The sequence below is a fragment of the Corvus kubaryi genome, unplaced genomic scaffold, assembly GCF_017639235.1.
Source record: "Corvus kubaryi isolate FWS band 111438036 unplaced genomic scaffold, C.kubaryi_AGA036_p1.0 37256, whole genome shotgun sequence".
Taxonomy (NCBI): domain Eukaryota; kingdom Metazoa; phylum Chordata; class Aves; order Passeriformes; family Corvidae; genus Corvus; species Corvus kubaryi.
This window is the reverse complement of record NW_024581076.1, coordinates 3,025,414-3,050,382: the sequence shown is the minus strand read 5'-3', so window position 1 is coordinate 3,050,382 and position 24,969 is coordinate 3,025,414. Positions and strand designations below refer to the sequence as shown.

The window sequence follows — 24,969 nt, the reverse complement described above, 5'->3', positions numbered from 1 at the left end:
CCCCCCCCCCCCCCCCCCCCCCCCCCCCCCCCCCCCCCCCGGGGTGTCCAGTCACAGTGTGAGCTTCCAAGGGGAAAGATTTTTACATGAGAAGCCAAGATTTTTTGTGTCCAGTGTTCTCTTTCTGATAGAATTCTCTTATTTTGCAAGCATGCTTGCAGAACTAATAGTGTTTTGCTGAATATATTAGTGACAAAAGAGAAGAATATAGATCCCTGAAGATTCAGTGGTAGATTTTTCCATCTCAACACGGGAATGAAATGAGTGCTATGAGTAGTACTTTGAGCTGACCCATCCAACTTAGTGATGTAGGACTACTCAGAATTAGAACCTGAGCACAAACCTTCCAAAATATTTTAGCTGTCAGATTCTTATTTACAAGTCTACTCCCTTTTATTCCAGTAGGATTCAGATGCTCATGTATTTTAAGGATCTGGGGTCTGGTTGCTAGTTAAGTCAGTAATATGTGAGAGTTTAATTCAAGCTATCCATTCAATAGCTTCTATATTTAAAATACTTTGCTTTTGTGATCCCAGTGTGAGATCATAAATGTATGTATTTAATTGTAAAGCTGTTTATAAATTGCTATAATTGTGTTTTTTAGGAATAATATGGCACTTAGATTTCCAAAGTCTATAAATATCAATATTTTCATCTGGTAATAAAGAAGTAAATAATAATTTCTCAGTTTGAAGTTCTAGTTTGCTAATTTAATCTATTTTTTTATCCATGTCATGCATAAGACAGTTTATGAAAAATTGATTCATGCATACAGATGTGACACTGAATTTAGCTACTGTAATTGACATTATTATTGTCCTTATCTGAAAATGATGAAAAGTGCCTTCAACTTGACAATGTAAAAATTAGTGACGTTATTCTGTTCAGTTATTAACTGTCTTTAGAATCCTAGAAATGTACTTCATAGTCATATAATTTTTATCTCAGAAAAAAAGAATTTTCACAATACAAAAAGTTGCCATAAGCTGATACTGTACTATTATTTTATTACAAAGGGACAATAGTTAGGACTCAAACAGATACCTTTGTCCTATTGAAGAGGCATTAGGTCTGAGTCTTACTTTCATGCTCATTTGTCACATATATTTTCAATTTCAGTAAGAGGGACTGTACCCAGGGTAATGCAAACAAGAAATTGTGAGCTCTGCTTTAGTGGTAAAGCTAAATATGATCATGCCAGAGCATTTCTGCTTTTCTCGTCTCTTTTTGTGTCTGTAACAGATAGTAATACTCAAATCCCATTCCTCTCTTGGAAAGCTTTTGTAGTTTTACAGCAAAAAGCAGTCTGAAAGATTGTTATTGTTACTCAGATGAGAAAGTAGTCTTGGAATTTATATGAATTTACAGGTCCAAGGATTTAGTTTTGTGTTTGAAGTCCCACTGATCAAAATTCTTTTGATTTTGACTGCAACCACGAGCATGTCATGTATATAATAAAAATATAAAACAAGCGTGAAGAATAAAGAATGCACTGTTTTCTCTGTTCTATCGTATACAGGCATGATATGGTCTGAGTGTAAAGAAATTTGGTCTCAAGGTCCAAAGGAATACCTCTTTGAGTTATGGAATATGCTTGATTTTGGTATGTTAGCAATTTTTGCAGCATCATTCATAGCAAGGTTTATGGCATTTTGGCATGCATCCAGAGCCCAGAACATCGTTGATGCAAATATGAAAGATCTGACAAGTCCAACACTGGAGCCCAACATAAAATACTACACTTTGGGTGAGTTGATTGCACATGACTAAGATTTACTTCTTGGGCCAACACAAACTGATTTTCTTTTAATAGGTCCTAATACCATAGTTTCACAATGTAGTACTGAAGAAATTCCCAGTCCTTCTCTTTCTTATCCCTATGACAAGTTGAACATGAGTCAGCAGTGCCCTGGCAGCCAGGAGGACCAAGTGTGTCCTGGGGTGCATCAGGGCACAGCATCACCAACTGGGCACAGGCTCCCCAGGGAAGTGGTCACAGCACCAGCCTGTCTGAGATCAAGAAGTGTTTGGACAGTGCTCTCGGGCACATGGTGTGACTCTTGGGGATGGTGCTGTGCAGGGCCAGAGGTTGGACTTGATGATCCTCATGGGTCCCTTTCAACTCAGCATACTGTGTTATTCTGTGACTCTACTATTTGATCATAGATCCCCTGGCTGTGCTTATACATCTTTTTGTAGACTGTTCTAGACAGCAGGCACTGAAATTATCTAATATCACAATAACTCACTGTCACCCACCCCTTTTCTAGATCATTTTAATCTGTTCAATTACACAATACTGTCCTGCAAACCAGTCTGTGGTGGTGCAACTGTGAATGGAATGTACTGTAACATAGGGACAGAACTAAAAAATAAGATGCAAGAAGTTCTTAAACCTGCTTTGCCAGCAAAGCCAATATATCTTTTATATATTATTTGCTCAGAGACTCTATTTCTTTAATATTTCTCAATCCACTCTCTTCACTAGTAAGAGATAAAAATGTTAAACTTGCTTGGCATATTTGGGAAACTCTAGAAGCTATTTTGCCCACATGAGAAAAAATGAAGCACTGTTGGCTTGTGTTCACTCTGAACACCACCACATCTTTCTTACCATTATTAATTATTTTCTCTAGATACTGAATTACATCAGTTTCTATCTCTATTCTGTGCTTCAGACACTTATTTCTGAGATGTTTGCATTTTTGCATTATCCAGACTACAGAAAAGCAGAATAATTAAAATGTCTATATTCTGAAACACATTAAATTGTAGTCTTATAAATTTTACTGGAAAGTTACAAATTTCACATAAGTCCTAAAAGCAATTAGTTAAGGCATTTTTTTATGTATGCATGTACACTGAAGTCTGCTTAGAGAGCGTCTGTGTATGGAGAATATTAATAGTGAATATTTAATGCCAGTTTTTTTCATAGGGTAGCAAACATAACTTGATGGATACCAGGTTGAACATGAGCCAGCAGTGGGCATGTGCAGCAAAGAGCTAATGTATCCTGGGCTACATTAGAGCAGAGGCAGCAGGTGGTCCAAAAAGACCTCCCATAGATGATTACATGTTCTGCTGAAATACTGACAGGAATTCTCATCTTTTGTTTTCAGCCAGAATAAACTGGGATCCGTCTGATCCTCAGATCATTTCTGAAGGGCTATATGCAATTGCAGTGGTGTTAAGTTTCTCACGGATAGCCTACATCTTACCAGCTAATGAAAGCTTTGGACCACTGCAGATATCACTTGGGAGAACCGTGAAAGACATCTTCAAGTTTATGGTGATATTTATCATGGTGTTTGTGGCTTTCATGATAGGCATGTTTAATCTCTATTCCTACTATCTGGGGGCAAAACAAAATGAAGCGTTCACAACGTAAGTACAACTGATTAAACTGTAACTTTTGTTTCTTAACAATAACTCAATAAAATCCTAGATGTTCTTTGCAATGCTACTGTATTTTTTGGATGTGGGAAACTGAGATCTCTTTATCAAAGTGAGGGAAAATATGTCTTCCAACAGATAGAGATAGATATGAAAAAGTACCTCAGAGGTTTGGACTTACGTTTATGTATATTTATAAACTGGTTTAGAGAAATACATATATTTAAATGAACTAACCTGAAAAAAAATATATCACTATTCCCACACTATGGCTTTACCCTGGAACTGTGGAATAGTAAATACTCAACTGGAAGACTGTGGTCCATAAGACTCATTTTTTTGAAAATTGATGATTTGCTATCAGATATTTTGTCTACTTCATAGTTTCAGAATATTTATTACATCAGTGGTGAAATAATTCATAGTAAGTGAACTAGTGGTGCAATTTAAATACAGCATTTACAGGTTAATTTTTTTTTTTTACTTCCACATTAACAGCAAGCTTGTAGCATGTAGATGAAAGTAGTTAACAAGCGATTTTTTGTAATATTCTTTTGACGATGGATATATGATTCCTAAAACCATCTAATATGAATCAGATGGTTTTATTGTCAGTCCTAAGCATTAGGAATCTTGTGTTATGAAACAGCCTGTACCCATGAAATTAGACAGTCTGCTTTAATGCACTGAGGTGGAGTTCAACATTATGATAATGGAAAAATTTGTGCACTGTATAAAAATGATAACTGGCAATTGCTACAGTAAGAATATACAGCTTTCCTTCAATAACATATGCTTTTGTCCAATTTCTCCTTTTAGTGTTGAAGAAAGTTTCAAAACATTGTTCTGGGCTATATTTGGACTCTCAGAAGTTAAATCAGTTGTGATCAATTATAAACACAAATTTATTGAAAATATTGGTTATGTTCTTTATGGAGTCTATAATGTTACCATGGTCATCGTCTTACTGAACATGCTTATCGCAATGATCAACAGTTCATTCCAGGAAATTGAGGTAAAAAGTCCATTTATAATGAAATATCACCCTATTTACTGTTACAACTAATTGTCTAAAGCTCCTGGAAAATTTTCGTGTTGACATCTGATTTAAGACAAGTACCACAAAGGCTTTTGGAATATGTTAGAAGAAAATATGAATTCCACTGTTCATTTTTATTATAAAATACCTGGCAGTTACTTAGCTGCATGTGCTTGCAGTAGTAATAACCAGACTGGAATAAGAAACTACTGCTGAACTGTGTTATGTGTCCTGAAGAGTATGGGCTACATGGTGTGAATCCTTCATTTGCCTCATTTGTAATTACTTGAGAAGTGTCCTTCTTGCTGCGAGGATGTTCTCTTTCCTATGCCTCGACCTTGCAAGCAAGTCTCCAACATGCTGTATTCTTTCATTGAAACAAGTGTTGCTCTAGACCTCTGCAGTGAACAAAACTTCACTTAGCAAAGTAATCAGCAGGGCTACTGAAAATCATAATGAACTTTTGCATTCCATGTAAAACAGAGGGCTAAATCATTACCACTGTTTAGAGAAAAAGTAAGCAAATCTCCAGGAGCTAGGCCATCCCAGACTTCCCCAGGGGATGCCCTTGCCTAAGCAGCAGACTCAGGTTTGACTCCACTCTGGTACCCGGTTTTGGGCTCTGGTTGGGGGCTGTAGTGTTGTCCCGCTTGAGCAGGAGCAACACATTGTCTAGGGAGGTTCACACTCTTCTGACTCAGGAGGCCACAGAGCAAACCTATCAGGTTTGGAGCATTAAGAATACAGTGATTGGACAAAAGAGCTTCTAAAAACAGGTACAGCAGTATTGAGTCACAACCTTGAACTGATGTCAGTCCTTTCTGCAGAAAATCCTCTTAAACTTTACAGGGAGGAATAGAGTGGTTTGGTGATCATAAATGGTAAACATAAACCATGGGGATGATAGTATATCTGGTTTAATCATATACTCCAGCAAGTGGAAGGAATTAGGTAAGAATCACCTAACTTTTTAAACTTCATGTTAACAAAGTCTATAGACTATTCATGGAGTCTGTCATTATGATCCTGTATTGCAGACTATTAGCACTCTCTCTGGAATAAACAATGTTTAAATTAAATCCATTCTGTCCTTCTGCAATTGCATTATTTTAAATGGATTAATAAGAACTGTTCCATTAATTTAAATTTTGATTTTCATAGATCTTGATCTGTTTGAGAGTAACTTCAGCCAGTTACACTCGAAACACACGTTTAGCTAGAGCATCTTCAACAGTCGAAGTGGTATTAACAGTGTATTAACAGCTGTGTTTCTGTTTTACAGGATGATGCTGATGTAGAATGGAAATTTGCAAGGGCTAAACTTTGGTTTTCCTACTTTGAAGAAGGGAGAACTCTTCCAGTACCCTTCAACCTAGTGCCAAGCCCAAAATCTTTGCTGTATCTTCTAATCAGAATCAAAAAATGTATTTCTAAACCATTTTTGTGCCAAAAGAAAAGCTTTCAGGAAGACGCAGAGATGAACGAGGTAATTTTATCTTGTGTATACTGACTGCTAATTTTAGAAGATAAAGCCAATTTTAACTTCAATTTTATTGTTGCCCTGCTTTACCCATTAATTTCCAACATATTTCATTCGTACTGAGTCAGTCACTAATGTGGGAGAATAGAATAGAATAGAATAGAACAGAATTGAGTGTAAATATCCCTGCTAAAGTTCAGGTCCAAAGACATCTCCTGCTCTTCTCTAATCTGCAAGTCATTTCATTTCAGAATGCCGTCTAGATGGCCAGACAGATTTTACTTTTCGGAAACGCATACATGCTTTTTCCAGACACCATCTGTTCTTGCATGTGCTCCAAGAGGTTTCATTTTTCATTCCATTATTTTGCCAGTTACTGAAGGGAGGTTGAGTGGCCCAGTGTTGCTCAGATCATAGTTTTGACCTTTTTTGAAGATGGGTCTGATGCCTTTCTCCAGCCTTTGGGGACCTCTCCCAATATCCATGGTCTTTCAGAGATGATAGCATATTTGCAAGGTGTTGGTCTGCTCTCTCAGATGTAGCTACCTGTGGATGTAGCACTCTGGACTTGCCTGGGCCAAGTTCTTCCTTGTCTCCTTGAATTCATTCGCTAAGCACAGAGGCCTGAGAGACTGTGATGAAGCCTGAGGCAAAAAAGACATCAAGTCCCTCATTCTTACCCTCATCCACTGTCATTTAAATACCTTTCCCCACTGAGCAGTAGGCCCTCATTTTCCTTGTCTGCCTTGCTGTTGTAGCAGTAGAAGTTCTTACTGCCCTTGCAAATGTCGGCTTAAGGAGAGCTTTGTCCTTCCTAATGCCACCCTCCTATGCCTGGGCAGTTTCTAAGTTCCCCCTTGGTAGCCTGTCTCTGCTTCCACTGAAAATCCACCTTGCTTTTATTGTGAAATATTTTGTTACCTGTTTTACTTGCACAGCTGCAATAAAAAGCACTTGAGTTGATTCACTGGACGTGCTTAAAGGGTTTGTAGTCAGTGTATTTTTTCCTGCACTGTCTTGGTATAAATCAAATCAACTGCTTTAGAAGAACATGGACTGTTAGGTGGTATTGTAAATGTAAAGACTGGCACTATTCTAGCCCTATTGTGACATGTTAGGGAAGAAGAGTCATGCAAGGCACCTGATCAGATGCAGTGGGTAGACAGGTGAGCATATGCTAACATACACACACCAAAAAAAAGAAAGTTAGGATTTGTCATGGTGGCAGAAAAAAATTTTCTTCTGTGAAAATTTAAATGTGGTAGGATCTTTGTTAAAATGGGCTGTGGTCAGAGCAGAGGGCTGTTCAAGTTTAGGAGTTCTTGAGTCTGTAGTCAAGAGCCATTAGTCATTAGACTGGGGACCAGGAAAGAATTTACAAGGGTCTGTCAGTTCTCTGTCACGAATGTTACCAGCACATTTTTCACACTTATCAGCTGAAGAGTACAAAAGGAAAAAATGCTCGCAATTCTAGAAGGAAGAAATGGAGTTTTGGGGGAAAACCCTGTGCCTCTGGTTAAGTTTATAGCAGTTTATGAAAACAAACATAGGCATTACAAACACTGTCACCAAAGTCAAAATCGTTATTAAGTTCAAATGTCTCATCTCTATTACCAGAAATTTTTCTGGTGTTTCACAGATCTCACTTCATTTTATTCGGGAAATTTAATCCTAATGTATTTAAGACCTGACAGAAATGATACTGCATTTTCTCAGGCTTTTAATTACTGACATTTGCAAAACTTTTCATCAAGCTTCTTGATGCAACTTGATTTTAAAACCTTTGTGAGTGATAAAGTCATCACTGAAATATTGCGCATTCAAGGAGATGCATATGAACTTAAAATTGAGTGATGGTGGAAAACAACCAATGGTTCTTTCTCTAATTCACCTAATTTGTGGATTTGCAAAGCATGTAAGTAGGTTACAAGCCTATTTTAAAGACTTTTTAGCATGAAATTTATGTTCCCACAAAACAGGTACTCTTAAAAGTCCCATGTATACAGCCTAAGGAAAGAAGATATATTTTTATAATTCCATTCAAACTTAGAAATTCATGTTTCTAGAAAGGTGCAAAGTGTAATAATTACCAGTTCTTTATAAAACAGTAACAGGTTTGTCAACTTTTACAGCAGTCCCTCTGGAAGAGAGCTGTAAGAATGCAAACACTGTTTATCAGATTTTTTCCTAACCCTGAATTAATTTTAAGTCTTCAAATATTAATGCTTTACACTCACTGCAGATTGTAGTGTAACTAATGCTAAATGAAATGTGCTTACTCCCCAGTCAAAGCAGCTATAAAACTGCAAATCAAATTAAAAAAGAAAAAGCTTTTATGTTGAAAAACATAAAGCGTCTGAGTCGCATTTTGCAGCAGATATTGGCATATGATTACATTTTTACTTACCTTTTGGACTGCCACATGCTGTGGAGCTGACTTTATCTGAATCTATGAGATACTGCCGCCCTGTGCACTTCCAAAAAGTAGCTAAAGTGGTTTTGTGTTACTTTTTGATCCACTGTTGATGATTCATTATTGTTGAGGCTGTCATGGCATCTTCTCAAAGGCACTCTCAGGCTTTTGGGATTTTGACTTTTGATTCATTTAGTGCTGAGCAGGTTGGTGCTGGTGTGACTGCTGAACAAGAAGCTACCTGTGCAGGGAGCTACTATCAATAAAATGAGCTGTGCAAATAAGGAAAGATTTGGCAAGACCAGACCCAAGGCTTGATGGCTGTGTTTGTGCTAGTAAAATGTGGGTAGCTTATCTGGGTATTGAGGCCAATTCAGGAAGGGCTTGCCACTATTGAAGTAGCTTGTGTTGCAGTTAGGGTTGCTGCAAGGTCTTGTCCCCAGACCATTCCAGTTGCCACACTGTGCCTAGGAAGATAGAAGGTGGTTCTGATGCAAGTCCTACCTGGGAGGACAGTAAAAGTTTACTGATGGAAGACATTGCATTGCAGTGCCCAACAATGTTAATGCACGCTTGAGGTTGCTGATTCACACCCAGCCTGTGGGTTGTTCTGCTGCACAGCCTGCATTTTCTCAGTGCAAAAGCAGCAGCAGCTTCAGAGTGAGTGTAAAGACAAGAGCTAGGCTGGGAATGAGGGAAATTCTGCTCCTAGATCCAGCTCTGCCCTGATTATTGTTGGCAGAAAACAAAGCCAGATGTTGTCAGTGCTACACAGCAAGTAGTTTACATAGCTGTGTTCAAAGTGTAGTACACCAGAAATTAAATTCCTGAGACATATCTAAATACAATACTAAAGACTGTGAAGATGTTTTCTTTCAGGCTGTTGAATAAAATCCATAGATTTCCTGTTGCAAGCTAGAATTGGCATTTTAAACATTGAGTGAGAAACTCAAACCAATAAAAGAGAGAAATAAATGAAGAAGAAGGAGAGTTTAAAAAAACTCCTACTTTGACTTTTATTCTGTATTTAAAAATTGCCTTGGCATTGATAAAGTTTATTGTTCAGGTGTCACAGAACTTGCTCATCTTCCTGAGCTAAAAATCAGCAGTGACAGATGATATATTTAAATTTTGTCCTTAAAACATGGCCTTTCAGAAAAGAAGTAAGGGACAACTATCTATTGAAGTAGCTTTAAGTCCCCACTCAAACAAAAAAAATACGTTAGTTTTAACTCTCATAGTTTAAAACCGTGTTTCTGAAATTTGCACAAATGATGTCTGGTTATAGGAGCACAAACTGAGTCATTTTCTGGGAACCCTCCCTTCTGATCCAAGAACATACAGTTTTTTGGAATTGCAAGTTGACAGCAGCTTCTGATTTAAGACGTTAATAAAGTGCTAAACAAAACAGCTACAATAATTACATTACTATTCTGATTGCATTGAGTTTTAAGTAATACTAGAGAATGACGATATGAGAGGGAAGTTTAAAGATGAAAGTGTTTTCAAAGAGCAGTGATCCACATATCCTGCATTTCATATTTCACACAACACTCTAGGAGAATAATTTTTTTTGTTGGGATTTATATCATTGTTTTATTTAATTTATATCATTTCCCCTCTGGTTGCTCATGTTCAATAAATGTTAACTTAAAAATACGAATTCTAGGTCAGTCATCAATGTGACAGGCTGAGTGTACTCTAGTACTAATTTTGGAAAAAGAAAAAAGACGTAGGCAGGAAGTTGAAAGAGAGTTTAAAGAGAGCTTAAAGAGAGTTTTAAAATGTTATTAGATGTTATAATGAAATCTTGGCAATCTCTGCCACCTAGTGGTCATTCAGCAATTTACAATAGAGCTTGTGTCCTGCTGCTGGTACACGTAAGAAGATTTAATGAAGTTACAGACTCCTGGTTTACCAGCCAACTTTCAAGATGCGCTCTGTAGCTAATTAAAAGTACATTATTCTCTTTTAAAATGTGCTGAAGGGTGAAGGTTAAGATAAAGGCGTTACGCTGAGCCTGGTTTTACAAGTTTGCAGCGTCTTAACTCATCTCACTACATACTACCAATTTTGTTTTTTCAAGTGAAAATCAAATTGTAATTAAGCAATGGATTAACTTTTGAGGTGAACCAATGTAGAATAAATTTGAAACTGGTAACCAGCATGAAAAATTTCTTTTAAAATATATAATAAAATGCATAGTAAATACTAAAAAATACCTAAGGAAAATAAATGAATTTGTAGATTGTGTATAAACTGGTAAGTAACAGGATCATGGATGGCATCACAGCTGCAGAGTCAGAGATCCAGAAGTGCTGGGATACCAGCCACACAGCTGGAGCCCAAGTTCACAGCCTAGAGCAGCTTTACCCAAGGCAACTTCCCTCTGTTGCTGCAGAGGAAGCATGACCTTCCTCTTATTCTACTGTATTTTTTCCAAAAATGGTGCATGAGAAATCCAGGAGCTGAAATAGCAGGAAGATTGTTTTCCTCTTTTAACCCAGTGTTAAAGGTGAGGCCCAAGAAAGTATTATTAGTTCTAAAATCCTGAAAAACATAGTCATTACATAGTGATTGTGTGAATTCACTAGCCATTATTTTTTATTATAAATCAGATACCTAGTGTAAGTTAAAACATTTTGATATGATTGTTTTCTAATATATATTCAGAATATTTAAGGTTGCTTTATTCAAGCATGAAGAAATAGGAATTTGCCCTTTTGATACATCGTTAATTTCCATCCGTGTGTAGATTAATATGTAAGAGAGAAATATTATTTTATATTTATATGCCATTTATCTTTTATCACTACTTTTGCTTAGTCAAGTAAACATAGAATAGATAAGGTTTTTTTAAAGTATGTGCAAATAGATCTTTGAATCTTTCTAAAGAACTAAAAAAATTCCCAAATTCAGTGAACACTTTATATTAATTGCTAATGAATATATTTTACCAATAGATGTAATCAATTTTTGTATCAAAATACAAGCCTGATCTAATGGAAGGTGTCCCTGCCAATGGCAGAGGCATTGGGATGCATGTTTTTAAATGTCCCTTCCAACACAAATCATTCTGTGATTCTATGGAATGCTAAACAAAATCTAAAAGTATTTAAATTATTCCCAGTGTACAGGTGCATAAGCATAGAATATAAGCATCTGCCTATTTGCATCCCCAACAAATTATATCCCAGAATATCCCACAGAGTACTTAACAGGCTTCAAAGGGCCCCAGTCTTCTTATCAGTAGATGCTTGATATATTAGGACACAACATAGAGAAGTTCACTGGAAGTACAACACGATCCCACAGGATTTGAGACACTGCACTGATAGTCCCATCCTTTGAAACTGTAAAAATTTTGTTAAACCGTGTATAATTTCAGGGAGCTTGTTAGTGACAGTCCCACTTATTCCTCATCCAGATCCATCATGATTTATATTTCTTGCACTGCTAGTTGAACTGGCCCCACTCTATATCTGAAGTAACACTATTTGTTTTTACAGTTGCTGTTCACTCTTATTGCAGCCCAGTCATTCAACTTGAGTCCCAGTTCACCATTTTGTGATGGCTTAGGTTTTCTCAAAGACGTAAATCAGTAATGAAGCCTGCAAATTGCATCCTCAGCGTTTCACCAGGGATGTCCTTTCAGCATGTGTAGTGAAGAAGATGCAAATCAGAAATGGTACCTGATAATCTCGTGGTCCCTGGAACAAGCTGCTTAACTTATTGCATTCAACCATTAGTACAAGTGAGGGGAGAAGCAAACTTCTTGTGTATTTTGTGGTAGTAGAGGTCACATGAGTTACAGGCAAGTGCCATGAAAGGAAGGAAAGGGATAATGCTGCCACCCTTCTTTCACTGGTTCTCTCACACCCTGCCCTGACTTTCCTACAAAGCTGCACCACTGCTGCGTTTCTCCTGACATAGATTCCCCCTCCTGTGCACCAGGGGAGCCCACAGGGATGTGGCTGTTCTGCTCTGGTCCCTTGGGAATGTTAGGAGCTGGTGAGAGGCAGAGTAAAGGAAGGAACCCTCCTGGTTCTCGCCTTCTGACATCACAGTCTGAAACGGTTTTTTCAACTCATGTGGTGAAATTATGTAGAGGTATGAGGACTTTACCACAATAATTTAACATTTCCCAAAATTCTCTTAACAGTTAATGTTCTGTCATAGGATATATACATGAGATATACTTATTGATCTTTTATTTATTTTGTACTATAAATATTTTTTCCATTTCAGCTTGGTCAAAGGAAGCAATCAAGTATAAGAAGCTCAGATGAAATCCACTTAAACAGTTTAAACAATCCTCCAAGACAATACCAGGTAAAAACCAGTGTATTTTTAAATAAAATCAAGAAGCATTAGAATCGGCAGACTGATGGCATGAGGACAGTTTTGAATTGATACTGAACATGAGTCAAGAATAAATCCACAGACCTTGTATATATCAGGAGTAAATGAAGTGGTTTGGGTATTTGCAGTACAATCTGAGAGTGTTTTTCTCTCCTCTTAGTTTCTTAAATGGTACCTTTATAGTGCAATATTTTAATGTGCTTTAGAAAAGTGTTTTTAATTTTAGAGACAGGCTGTCTTCAACTGCACAATGTGAATTGAGAAAACTAAAAATAAACCCCAAATCTTCCCATTCCATCTGCTGAAGCAGATCAGCTTATTGTGGCACACCTCTAGATACAAATGCCTCAAGCACTGCAAGTATCTGTCAGCCCTTATCCTATCAATGCAGTCTCTTTTTCCTTTGCCTCCTAAACAACTGCAATGAGCCTTTGTTGAGCAGTTAAGTATAGAGAGACCCAACACAGTCCACATAAATCTCAGTTATTCTGGTCCAGAGGCTGCTGCTTTCCTTCTTGCAATATTACAGAGTAGGTGGAAAGGAAGAAGCAAGAGCTGTCTGGGCAGTATAAAAAGACAATCTGAATGAAAAAGGGTAGAGAAAACAAGTATACTTTATTGACCACAAGACAGAAAAAAGATTTTCCCTTGCTCAGGCTAGCTTTGCTCCTTTCTTAAGTTATGCAGTGTCTACACAAGTCAGTTCCAAAAACTCCATGACTTTTTCACAACCACTTTCATTATGATGCAGGGATAGATATTAGCATTAAAAATCTACCCCACAAATATGTGTGGCTTTATATTTGAAACATTTTTGAATTAGTATAATAAACAGTACAGCTGCTGACCTTGCAAGCATGACTGTAGTGATGACCTGGGACCACTAATCTGGGATGACTCGCCTCACAGCTAGCTCTGGTCAGCTCTATTATTGTGGAGACAAGGCAGGCACATAAATCTATGTATGTTTTATATCATAAAATGGAAAAGAAAAAGTATCATGTTGTCATGAACTACATCCTAGGAAAATATTAAACCCAAAGGCAGAAATACCTATCCTAAAATGTACTTGGGTACCTTGTTCTTTTTGAAGTAATTTGAACTAGTGGGAGAATCAGGGGCAGAATTTTTTTTCCTGGAAAGGTAAAATATACAATAAATTTGCTGGCATAGGTTCCCCTTATTATTAGCAAGCGGTTGGTCATTCTAATGGCATGATCTATTTGATCAATTTTAGTTGTTTCAGATGAACTGTGCTCTCAGGTTTGCTCTTTTTATCCACAGAATGAAGTAAACGTGACAGATATGTATATTTACATTAAAAAGTATCTGTCTTTGGTTAGATGAATCCCAGCTGAGATATTTAAATGACTCTTAGAATTTTGGGTCCTATTTTCTCTAAGCCCAACTCTGGGAAAACATAACTTAGCAAATATATCAAAATAGGTTCAAATAAAATGACAACAAAAGGGTTTAGCAATCAGCAGGATCATTATCATCTTCAGGTAGTAATAGAGGCCAGATGGCTTCATCTTCTTGGAGATCAAAGCTGCAACTGTATTAAGCATTCTTACATACTCCAGTAGTAGGTTAAACCTTGTTAATTAGAACATTCATAAGATTGTCCTTAGTTTTGTAACTTTCAAGTATATATATATATGTGTGTGTGTGTGTGTGTGTGTGTGAGAATAATCATAAAGGTTAAATACCTACGCTAAATGAAAGCAGAGATTTATATAATCAGTTACTTGAACCTGTCAATTCCTGTCAAGTCCTACACTGAAATACCTGAATGCAACAGAAGGTAACAGATGTGTCATAATTTAATCCCAGCTGTCAACTAAGTGCCACACATTTGCTTACTCACTCTCCCCACACTGCCCCTTCCAGCTGTATGGGATGAGGAGGAGAATCATAAAAGGTAAAACTTGTGAGTTAAGAATACTTCACTAATTTAAATAAAGCAAAATATAGTAGTAGTAGTAGTAGTAGTAGTAGTAGTAGTAGTAGTAGTAGTAGTAATGAAAAGGAGAGATAGAGGAGCAGTGATCAGCCTTCAAGGCCAAGCCTCCCCCAGTCTGAATCTTGAACAGGATGGTCTGTGGTATGAAATATTCCTCTAGCCCAGCTTCCTGTGCACCTGCTCAGTAGCAGAGCCTGAGGCATTGAAAAGTCCTTGACTTTGGGTAATCGCTGCACGGCAACAATTGAAACACCAGTGTGTTTTCAACATTGTTCTCATACAAAACACAAAACTCACACTGTACCAGCTACTAAGAGGAAAATGAACTCTGTCCCAGCAGAAACCAGGACAAGAGCTCTTACTTTGAAATACCATAGCAATACTAGTCCAACTAAGAAAACTCTTTTTCTTTCTTTCTTTCTTTCTTCTCTGCAGAAAATAATGAAGCGTCTTATTAAGAGATATGTGTTGAAAGCTCAGATAGATAAGGAAAGTGATGAAGTCAATGAAGGTGAGTATGTGGATGAATTTCATCACAGAATCAAAACAAGCTAAAGTGGTTACATATGCCACTTGAAAAAAATGTTTGCAAAATACTTAATCCACTTGACGTGTTTACAAGTGCAAGATGTAAAATTAACATGAGATTGAAGAGGGAATGGGATTTCTGTCTCTTCTCTCCCTACTATCACTGATCTGACAAGCTTTAAAATGTGCTTCTATGTCTAGTAATAATAGAATCACAGGATAGTTTGGTTTGGAAGGGCCCTTAAAGATCACCGAGTTCCTTAAGGATCTGGTGGCCTGGGCGGTGCTGGGTTGATGATTGGATTCGGGGATCTTAGAGGTCTTTTCCAGCCTAAATGATTCTGTGACTCTATGATTCTGTGATCTCTCTTTCAGCAGAACAGCAGCTTCCATTAAATAGATCATGTGAGTTTTGTGAATTCATGTGGTCTCTCACACTTTTGCCTTCAGATTTGTTTGATTTTTCATGAACTGCATCTTCATATTCCTATTCCCAAGCCACCATTCCACGGAGGTTAGCTCAGCTGGTCAGAGCATGGTGCTAATAACATCAAGATTGTGGATTTAACCCCTGTGTGGGCCATTCACTTAAGAGTTGGACTCAGTGATCATTGTGGGTCCCTTCCAACACAGATTCACCCTATGATTCACCAACAGGTAGCAGAATATCTACTTTTCAACAAAGAAATACAGAAAAAAACCATGATAATTGTAAGATATTTGGATATGGTGTTTTTTTCTTTTGTTTCTTAATATTGTGATCTTTTAAAATCTGTTGCAGGTGAACTGAAGGAAATTAAACAGGACATCTCGAGTCTCCGGTATGAACTCCTTGAGGAAAAATCTCAGAATTCTGAAGATCTGGCAGAACTTATAAGGAAACTTGGGGAAAAACTGTCAATTGACTCTAAGGAAGAAGAAAGCAAGAGATAACCAAAATGTTTAAGAGATGCAACAGAATGTTAACAATTCACTTAAAGCCATATTTCTGTTTTCAAGTCTAGCTCACATTTCTACAAAGATTCAGAAATTAAATCATTCCAATTCTTTATTGAAAAAACACAGTGGCAAATCCTCTAGGTCTACAGCAGGGAGGAGATACCACTTCGGTAAAAATATTTATTCTTTACCTGCTGAAGAATAGTAGGTCTGAGATAATTTAAATATTTAGTTTACCTCTTTTAGAGCTCCAGTGGAATCTTGATAAGCCCAGTCATGAAAGAGTAAAAGCATAGATCTAAACTTCTCCTCTGTTAATTGTTTATTTTTTGCAAATTTTGTTTTTTAAGCATTCTTACATATATTTTATTGAAGCAAAAGAGAAAAATTCCAGGCATATATATATATCTCAAAAGCTATTGAATTTTTCCAGTATCCCCAACTAGCAAAAAAGCTCAAAGAAGCTAACTGCCTTTCTTAAAAATGTCTAAGATATTAAAATAATTTATGAACATTTCCATGTAGAGGTAGATATCAGGACACTCAGAGCACTGTGTTGTACTTTTCCCTACTGATCCCTGTCACCACTGGACTATCCTGAGATACCTAGGTTCCAATGAGAGTTAATGCATTAAGAAAGAAATATTTTTCACCAAGTTCATCGAAAAGCTATTGCTGAGGCTGGAAGAAAACCTTCTTTAATCCAAAATAGTTAACCATTGATGTTCCAATCTGTTTCAGAATTCCCAAGTTCTCCAGCTTTTACGTTCAACTTGAACTGAACCTCCCAAACTGCAGGGTGGGGCTTTGAAAGTAACATTTTTATTTGAGGTGCAAGACACTAAAATGTTAGGTGCAAACCTCTTTTAGAATTCTGGGAATGTCATGCATGGAGGACCATGTTTCCCATTTAAACAGTTGAACCTGTTTAAATCATTAAATTTTCTTCAGACCTATCGATAGCAAACAAAAGCATCTTGTTCCAAAAAATCATGAAATCTCATCTTTTACGGATATGCATCCCATGTCCTTTTTTCCACTGGTGAAAGCTCAGCTCTTGTGCTGTATTCTTTAGGACTCTTTTAATGAAGAATCTTCACTCCCTGTGAGAAGGAAAGCTCCAACACTTCCACCCTGCCCACTGCAATAGTTAAAAGTTTCTTTCTGTTAAACTGGAGATGAGGTATCCCATGCTGTGTCTGGCTGTTTGTTGTGTGACAATGTCCGTGCAGGAAAATCAGCTGGTTTCTGTCTTTCCAGATATGAACAGCATAAATTCCATGTCATTTTTCCCTTGGTTAATATAGTAATTTGTGTTTCTCTCTTTTGACAGTCACTAATTCTGGAAGTGTTATGAACATGCATTACATTGGGCATGTCTGCTTCTCTTTAAGCTTTTCTGAGATTTGTGAAAGGGCTGTGAAAAATTATAACATGGTATCAAGGTGTATAACACACCTGTAAAAGAATTGTATTAAGACTTAAAAAGGCTTGTCAGTAACTGCTTTAAAATTAGCTTTGTGACACTTATTTACTGTGGAATGTATTAGAATGTTTCTGCCTCTCCCTTTTAGGCTGGAGATTATTTTTAATGGGTTTAGATTCGTTTCCAGCTGGATTTATTGGTAGTTCTTTTTAAAAAATTGTTGATGGAATCACTGTGTATTTTCAGGGAAAAAAACCCATGTATTAGAATGGGTTTTGAAATCACTTTGAGACAGGTGGAGGTGAGGGACTGAGGTCAGCCTGCCCCATGAGTGTTTGTCATGCTGTGGGGGAAGTGCTTGGCACGGAAGTGTAGCAACAAATAGAGTGTGGGGGACAATGTGTGTCCTGTGGGCCTCAGGTGTAATGAACTCAGGTTTAGAAACTTTTAAGGCTTCTCCCTCTGAGGGAAAAGAAGGAATGTGAGGATTCAAAGGTAGTAGAGCACAGGCAACTGGTGTGACCTCAGGCTGGAAGGCAGTGTGACAGTAACTTCACTGCCTTTTGGCTCCTGGATAGTTCCTGGCCATCTCCCTTGGCCAGGACTGGCCTTTGAGTTGGAGTCCCACCTGAGAATTTTGGTTTTCTGAAACAGTGGGCAGTTAGTTCAGGTCCACTGAATGTCTGTGGTAGAGACCATGCTGCACGAAGCACATCTTCCATCTGTGAGAAGCTCTTCGGAAAATCTGTTGGTCAGAATCTGAGGTAACAGGGACAGTCAATGTTCACTTTCAGTAATCAGAAGTCTTAATTTTTGGTCATTGTGATACACAGTGTGGATCTGCTGTAGTGCTCATTGATGGTAAACCTTCACTCTTCATAAACCCAGTGAAAGGAAATACATATACACAGTTTGAGATCCAGGCACTTTTAAAGGGAAGATTTTTATTACAGAGGTAAAATGTACACTGTGAATTTGTTTAAGCCCAAAATTTGATGTACCTTAAAACTATAAGATCGTAATGTATATATTGTATTTCATGAAGAAAATACATATGGATTTTTTTAACCATTGAAGATATTTTATATGTAGTTATTACTCATGGAACAATTTGTTAAATATATTTGAAGAGGTCTATTGCCAAATGTAGTGTGACAAGCAATGTAGTATTTAAAATGAGCACAATACCAAATATATTATTCTGATTAAAAAAAATTAAGTGTACCAGACTAAAAATGCCTTTGTGATCCATTGTCTGAATATTTTGGTATTTCACTGCGAACATTCAGCTGCTCTTGCTTGGAAGACTGATATGGTAAAAAATTTTCATTTGCTAACAACACTAATACAAAAAAACATTTCAAAGAGGGAACAAGGGTCCTTTCATACTTAACTGGACTCAAGGCCAAGTATTTTGTCTCCTGTGACTGTGTTTGATGCTAGATATTTCAGAACATTTGCAGGAAGTAACAGATAATTTTCATCTTACTTAGTTCTGCTTTTGGTTTCTAATAAAACAATAACATAATTTGATGAGGAAGTATTTCCAGATGTTTTTGTTCTTTATTAGGATAACAAGATAGTCTTGCTACCTACTTGTTTCTTTAAATCTTGTTGATTACTTGAGCTCAGCAATTCACAGTTTCTGTATCAGCAGCTTCCACATCTAAACCAGACCTGCTATGAAGCATTGCCTTCATATATTATTTTTCCCCTAATTCTTAAACTTGAAGTATGAAATACGGTGAGTAGATTTTATCATCCCTTAGAGAATCTCCTTTCTGTTCACCCAAAAGTATTTCACAAAGAGATATAGAAGGGCTTATGAACTTCTGAAGAGAAGAAAAATAAGTAAGAAAATCCCCATATCGATAGTTTGTCCAAAGTTTTCTCACACTGTTCTGGATTAAACAGAATTATGTCTAAGTATTGGGGAAAGCTTTTTACATCGTGGAGGAATACAAATTTTATTAGAGGCCGATTGTGCAATACAAGCTTAAGGTACTCAAGATTTACAGGGACAGATCTTGAGTAAGAGCTACAGGATTTCAAATGAAAATTCTGACATTCCAGATAAAAATCTGCTGTATTACACCATATTTTAGAGCATGGACAGGCCAAGCCACTGAATGCTAATGGGTTTAGAAGTGGGATCTCCAGATTCATCTGCTTTTAGATGACAGCCATGAAGACTTATGCAACTGAGCTTGTCTGGTCTTTGTATTCAGTGGATAGAAATGGTCAAAGGCATGATTTTGTGTCATCTTAAGGTAGACAAGTATCCCAGATGTCTCATATAGTAGAAGTGACCATTTTTCTCCTGTTACTCTGAAGAAGCCACTGTAGCTGTTACCAACATTTTTATTGAAGTGTGAGAAGTCCCAGCTTGACAGAAGTGAGCACTGCAGCTCATGAACACTGCAGGGCCATGAACCATCACCAGTGATCATCTCCTTGGAAGTGCTTGAACTGATGAGGACAGTCACTGCAAGGGGCAGGTTCTAACTTGCCTTCAGAAGAATCCAGCCCACCCCCAGGGATGATTGATGATTAGGGTTCTTCTTTACTCTGCACCAATATTTCATTTTTTCCTTCTTCGTTAGTGTTACTGTGGGTAGGCATAAACAAAACCTCCCATTAACCAAATCTATCACAAACGTGAGAAAAACTTTGTTACTGGGCACAAGGCAACTAAATTCTTGACAAACCAGGACCTTTTTGATACAGAAAAGTTTATATCCCATGTTTTAGTACATTGGAGTGAGCATATATTTTCAATAATGTGTCTTCAAAGCTTGAAATATACAGCTTGATCTTGGCAGTACTTCAGCTATAGCAGCTGTATCATGTAATTTACTAAGAACATGTTCTCATGACTGCTGTGTCCCAAAATGGAGTTTAGTACAAAAAAATCTTGCATTTTCTTCATAGAGATTTCCCTCAGGCTTGAAATTTGTATCTGAACATTATAATTAATACATTACAAACCACATAATCTGAAACGATACTCATTTGCAAAACAGAAGAAATTGTCCTTATAGTGCAAATTGCTAATTTGTCACGTAAATATTTAATGCTTTTTAAAATTTGTTAGAAACTGCCTGGTGTGAATAATCTTTCTAAGCACTTATGTTCCTGCTTAAATTTTAATTTGGCTTGTGGAAAATAGAATTCACAAAGTTTGTGCTTGGAAAACTACTTGTGCTTGAGAAGCTCATATCAAAAGAGAAGTTAATCAAGGCTGAGGTGTGTACCTTCAACTCCATGCTCTTACAAGTCCAGAGAATCCCATAGACTGTTCTTGCCTGGTGTATATTACCATGAGTACCTCAAAATGTTTCATTTGTTCTCTTGTTTTTGTTGTTGCAAAAAGCCAAGTCTCCTGTTCCTCTTTCTGTTCTTGCCACCATCCTTAATATGACAGTGCAGTGGGGATCAAAAAGTACAGTGCTTTTCTCTGTACAAGAAACTGTATTTTAGTAGCATTTGGTTTTAAGCTTTTGAATATTCTGTGATTCAGCTCCTTGACATTTACACTTTGCTCCTTTATTCAATGGACTTCCGATCAAAGTAATTGAAGAAATTCAGTTCATATTGTATGCCAAGTAAAATGCAGCAGATAAATCATTATCAATGTTAATAGCAATATTTTTATGCCCTTTTATATATGAACACTTTTATACCACTTTGATACTTAACTGTGCTTTATAAACAGCAAGTATATTCTAGTAGGTTTGCACAGGGCAAAGGGCATAAATAAACTGACAACCAGTCCAAAAACTTTTTGTTTGTATGCAAAACCTACTCACTCTCAAATACAAATAAATCTACTTTCCTATGACCCTTGTGAAACTAGTTCAAGTCTCTGTTCTTCAGCTTCTTCATTTATGCCAGGAGAGAATTATACTAATTGATGTCAGCACGCTTAAATAAGTAGTTTGAGGAATTTATGAAGAGAAAACTTCAGTTCTTTCTCAAAGGGAGTATTTTCTTGTTTCCACAGGAGATTTTGTGTAACTTTACCCGAACTCCAGTAGTGTAATCAACTTCAATAGGGAAGACCCATGGGATTTCATGAGTAAATGTCTTGGCAGCAAAAGACACTACTATGGGTTTGTTCTTTTAGAACTGCAGTTCTAAAAGTTCCAATTGAAACACTCACTGAGTCTGTCCTGTCTTCAGCCCGATTTATTCAGTCCCCCCATCTCCTAATGGTAAACTGAGGCTCTGCAGCTGGATCACAACATCCTGATTTTGAATGGAGAAATATCACTGACACAGTAATTTTTTTTAAAAAAACATACAACGTGAGCAAGTCTTTCTGGTGAACAAAAGATAAGGTACAATATCAGGTTTCCATCAAATCACGTTGGTAGTAAAAAATTCAAGACTGCTTTATGTGGCTGTGCTAGAGCACATATGGTCTCTCCTGACTGTTTCTGGTGATTCTCTTTGTCAAAAGAAAATGTTTCTTCTAGAAATGACCTTGTACTTGAATCTGTCAGCATCATTTAAGAATTCTCTGAGTTTCTTCCCTGTGAAGTGGACATCACACTTTATTTGTGGAAATGAAATTGCATGATAGAGCAGTATCAGTGGCTGCAGCCCCCTGGCAGAGGCTACTCTTTTACCCTACAGGAGGCCACTGACCATCAAGAGTGTTCAAAACAAGCCCTGGCTGTACCAAGAAATATTTCTCAGTATCAGACTGGAAAGAAACAAAGACAAAATCATTCCCAAAGCACCTGTGGTTCTTCTAATTTTGCAAGTTAGCCTGTATTCACTCATGAATGTCCCTTCTGATTAAATATCCACAGCACACATTGCAGTAAGCCACCTAGGCTCCCATTCTACTCTCTGGAAGCTCTGAATGTTGTTTTGGAGGTACATATTTGCTTTGAGTGGAGGCACAACCTTGGCCCAAGCTGTTGTAGTTCAAGATCTTGAGAATGTGTAAACCCCTTACTGGGTCAGCCATGAGGTCTGCATGAAGTATTGAGCTAACAAGAATTGCTGGCAGTTGCACATAAAAATATGCCAAGTGCTCTTCTCTGCAGATGTTTTCACAGCTTCAAATGGAGTACTTTTGTAAGACTCAGATTTTAACTAATTTGTGAATATTACAAATTAATCCCCATAACGCTTGTCTTTAAAATCCAGCAGTTCCAGTAGATTTAACAGCTTAACAGAATTATTATTCACTAAACTTCAAATTCAATTGTTGCAGTAGGAAAACACCAAGATATTTATATTTCATGCAGATGAATTTTCTAATCACCAGCCAAAATTTAATACAAAGGAGATTGTGTTGGGGACAGGACATGTGTTGATGATTCCAGTGAGGTGTCCTCACTTCCCTGCTCCAGTGTCATCTCCCAGGGTAGTGGAATGCCATGGTTCTTAGGGGTTATCTTAAGAGCTTGATAAGACAATAAAGTTACACATAATTGAAAAGAATGAGAATGCTTTTTAAGAGATGCTCTTGTTGTCAGGCTTGCTTGAAATTAATTCAAATGCCTGTGTTTCTTTTTGTTGATTTTATACAGAGAGGAGTCCCTATGCTGCAGAACTGCAGTCAGTGTACTGCAGTAGCTCTGGTGCAAATAATTCCAGTTCTTCTGGAAAAAAAACTTGACAAATTTGGAAGTGGTCTTAGGCACTGCAAAGTTGACATATACATGCCTTCCAGTAAACTGTTTCTGTTTACTTATCCCTTCCTTTCATCTAACACATCTTTTGAAAAGTAAATTATTAAGGTTACCCGTTTGTTTTTAGGTATATTGGTTTACATACTTGGTTTAGGCAGGAATCCAACTAAAATAAATTTATTTCAAATCATCATTTTCAATGTGCATAAATTTTATGGTGGTGTTCTAGCATAGCCAAAAGCTCCTAGCCAAGAGTTTGTCATCCTGGGATTCTTCCATGCATGATGAATACCATCAGTTGATGCAGCAATAGGTAAAGCTCTCTGTGTACCTGCAGACCATAGGATGCAGGTCAGATGATGACAGATGCTGTTAGGTATCCGTCTTTTTTAATAGACTGTAGCAAAGAGAGCCTGGAATTTCTGGCAGGTAAATTGTGTTTTGATTCACAGAATACATTTTAGAAGAGCTGTTACCCTAGACTTTGCAGACTGTCACATTAATACATTCCAGTGACTTAGGGTGAATTTTCCTTCCTGTATACCTAGACAATTTTAATTAACTTTATAATGGGACTGAAAAATATCTGTATGCCCGCTATCCTGTGTGGTACAGACCTGTAGCTGTTTGTCTAAAGTAAATTCTCTCTAATAGCAAATGTGAAAACAACCTGGAGAAGTTAGTCTTCAAATGAAACCTGAAGTATTTCTTAGTTAGGTGACTTGATGGGTAAGGGGGAACCAGAGTGAACTGTTACAATGGGGGTTGAATTACAGTGAAGTCCCTGCAGGACTGTGGGTAGGTTTCCTGAGCCCAGCAAGAACCAGCCTGGAATCTCTAATGACAAAGTTCAGTGACTATTGTAAGTTTCTAGTCCCAAAAATTGTAAAACAGAACCTAAAAATAGTTCCAGTAATAACTGAAGTAGTAATGACTGTCTGAAAGACAGCTTCTAGCAACTTCTGAGGTTTATGGTCCATCAGACATCTCAGGAGAGTTAAACACATAATTCCTCCTTTGACAAAAATGTGTGGTTGGGGGTGTCCCTCTATGAACAACAGGAAAACTTTGGCAACTCATCATCAACTTAGCTAAGTTGCAACAACATTTAGGGTTTTTAGTCCTATACAAAATAAATACAACTGCTGTCTGAATCCATGAGAAGATTTGCTGTAGTCCAGAAGTATTTCAATCACATTTTCTCCAGTTTATGAGAATTACATTCTCTCTTGCTGCACACTCACTGTCTGCAGTAGTCCCATTAAACTCTGCCTTCTGCTAAGTCCATCCCTGTAAATGTCTTCACTGAGTATGTAAATGCAAGGAGTATCACCCTCTTTCCAATAAAGCAAATATTTTAACAATATTTTATTTTCCAATTGTATTTCGACATTCCTTCTACCTTTTTTCTTAATAACTCTTCCAAGTGAGCTTGAAAACAATACTATCCCACAGCAGTGCCTTGGCCAACATAAACTCTACACTGTGGCCAGACATTTGAATTAATAGTTAGGAAATCGATTAATTGATTCAGTAATGATTACGATATAAACTACCTATTTTTGTGCAGCACGTTTATCAAGGTATGAGTAATAGAATGTACTGCATCAGGTTTTCAGAAATCTTTCTACAAAACCAGGGCGAAACACAAAAGAAACACACCTGTCTGAGCAAACCAAATTCTGGAAGTCAGAACCACTGTCCTCATTCTTATTTCTTGTTTACATTATAAAAGGATTTGAGTATTACAAACAGGACCTTAAAAGCCCAGTTTCTGC

The 24,969-nt window shown here is 37.2% G+C and overlaps 1 protein-coding gene across 1 annotated transcript in view; it reads left to right on the top strand.

Moving 5' to 3' along the window:
- TRPC6 (transient receptor potential cation channel subfamily C member 6) overlaps window positions 1-21,384 on the top strand; it is an 84,159-nt gene extending 62,775 nt beyond the window's left edge. Inside the window, exons 6-12 of the mRNA XM_042023759.1 lie at window positions 1,520-1,747; window positions 3,120-3,384; window positions 4,213-4,408; window positions 5,715-5,918; window positions 12,574-12,657; window positions 15,086-15,161; window positions 15,960-21,384. Of these exons, the coding sequence (XP_041879693.1) occupies window positions 1,520-1,747; window positions 3,120-3,384; window positions 4,213-4,408; window positions 5,715-5,918; window positions 12,574-12,657; window positions 15,086-15,161; window positions 15,960-16,111 (1,205 nt within the window). The 3' untranslated portion in view covers window positions 16,112-21,384. The remainder of the gene's footprint in view (window positions 1-1,519; window positions 1,748-3,119; window positions 3,385-4,212; window positions 4,409-5,714; window positions 5,919-12,573; window positions 12,658-15,085; window positions 15,162-15,959) is intronic.
- Window positions 21,385-24,969: the final 3,585 nt, after the last annotated feature.